Raw genomic sequence first — 2,039 nt, 5'->3', positions numbered from 1 at the left:
TCAATGCAAATCTTCTAAGGACTTTCCACCCTCACAAAAAATCTATTTAAAGGGTACAAAAGATTATTCAGAGTTTAGTAACATATAGGAAAAGAGGAGGGTCAATAACATTTTACATTCAGCCCAACTGGCTCACTGTGCGCGGAACTGATGGGATTGGACACTGCACAATGGTAATTCCCAGCATCCTCCCTCCATATGGGTTCTATGGTGAGGGATCTGTCGTTCCAGGACAGCTTCTTCCGCTTCGTCAGCCGAAGATTTATGCCATTGAAGAACCACTGGATGGAGTCTGCATTTGTGTAGCAGATCAGGATCACGGAATCCGTACGCTCTACGACTGTGGTTTTGCTGGCTAGGACGGTGGGCCTTGTCACTGGCTCTGTGGAGAAATAGAGAGCATGGCTAATTGAGAGTGGGCTTGGGACCTGGGCCATGCTAGCTCCTCAGACATCTCAGCCACTCAGAGTCCACTGTGAGCTCTGTAAGGTCACGAGAGAATGGTTCTGATCTCTGCAGAAGGACAATTGTCTTTCTTCAGGGGAAGATGTGTGGGGAAAGGGTTGCACCTCTTCTCTGAACCCAGATCACCCCTGACTTCTTCCCATAGACATCTTTGTAGTATCAACACAGGGAACCATGTCACAGCCCATGTGTCCTATAACGTCACTGTAAGGTGGAGTTTTCCTCTCATGAGCTTTTACTGACCCTTTCCTACAAGTTCTTTTGACTTAAAAATTTCATGTATGTTGGGAAAGGCAATCTTACCACTTCTGCCCACACTGGGGCCAAGGGGTCTTTACAGAAAGTGAACGGGCATTTAATTTTTGTTAAATAACTCATTAGGCAATAAAGATGGCCAACCCAGTCTTCATGACCTTGGACCTGGATAAGTTCCATCTATAGGATTCCTCAGTCTGAACAGGACTTTATTTACAGGCCTGCTGATTGCATATAATTGTAAAATAAATCACTAAACAGAAATGGTTATGATTTTAACAAAAGACAGTAACTGTAGGTATAGGAGGAAATTCCTTAATATGGTAAAGACCACACATGAAAGTCTACAGCTAACACATTACTCCACAGAGAACCTCTGAAAAACAGTACTGAGATCATGAATAATACAAGGATGCTGTTTTTCCACTAATTCATCTAGTCAGGAAAATCAGGCAAGAAGATGAGATAAGTGATATCCAATTTAGAGAGGAATAAGAAAATATCTTTTTAAAAAAGACAACGAAAACTTATTGTAGAACACCCTGAAGATTTCTCCACATACACACCTAAAACAACTATTATAACTAATAAAAAAGATGAAGTCGCCAGAGACAGAATCAACACTCAGCATCATTTCCATTCTGTAAACAAAAATGAAAAATCCTCAAATAAAATAAACAATTTCATTTACAATAGCATCAAAAAGACTAGATGCTTCGGGTTAAACATAATAAGTTGGAAGATGAATTCACTGAAAACTACCAAACATTTCTGAAAGTAAAAAGGAAACAAATAACTGGAAAGACATTCATGTTCATTGATTCCAAGACCACCAACTATCTACCTATTTGAAACAATCCCTATCAACATCCCAAATACTTTTTTCAGAAATAAAAAAAAATTAATCGAGACTTTATGTGGAATTTCAATGGATCCCAAATCTTTACAACAATCTTAAAAAGGATGAATTGAAATTGGACGTCTCACTGTTACTAATTTCAAATCTTACTACAAAGGGAAAGTAACCAGAATAATTACACTGGCATAAAGACCTCTATTTGTCAAAAGACACAATCAAATGATTTTAATAAAGGAGCCAAGACTGTTCAATGGAGAAAGGACAGTCTTTTCAACAAATGCCTTTGAACAGCAATATCTACATGCAACCAAATAAAAGGGACCGTTGCTTATACCATACATAACAATTCAGTCAAAATGGATTGAATCCTAAAGGTAAGAGCTAATATTATAAAACTCTTCAAAGAAAACATAGTGGTAAGCAGTATGGCATTGGATTTGGCAGTGATTTCTTGAATATG

At 38.3% G+C, this 2,039-nt stretch overlaps 1 protein-coding gene across 1 annotated transcript in view; it reads right to left on the bottom strand.

Annotated features, from left to right (window-relative positions):
• Positions 1–136: 136 nt before the first annotated feature.
• The window catches only part of LOC102253813 (carcinoembryonic antigen-related cell adhesion molecule 21), a gene marked incomplete at its 3' end in the record, with an annotated part of 41,112 nt that continues 39,209 nt past the window's right edge, over positions 137–2,039 (bottom strand). The window contains exon 5 of the mRNA XM_014542933.1: positions 137–382. Within this exon, the coding sequence (XP_014398419.1) occupies positions 137–382 (246 nt within the window). The remainder of the gene's footprint in view (positions 383–2,039) is intronic.

The sequence above is a fragment of the Myotis brandtii genome, unplaced genomic scaffold (assembly GCF_000412655.1).
Source record: "Myotis brandtii unplaced genomic scaffold, ASM41265v1 scaffold3155, whole genome shotgun sequence".
NCBI classification, from domain to species: domain Eukaryota; kingdom Metazoa; phylum Chordata; class Mammalia; order Chiroptera; family Vespertilionidae; genus Myotis; species Myotis brandtii.
This window is presented reverse-complemented; position numbering and strand designations above follow the sequence as displayed.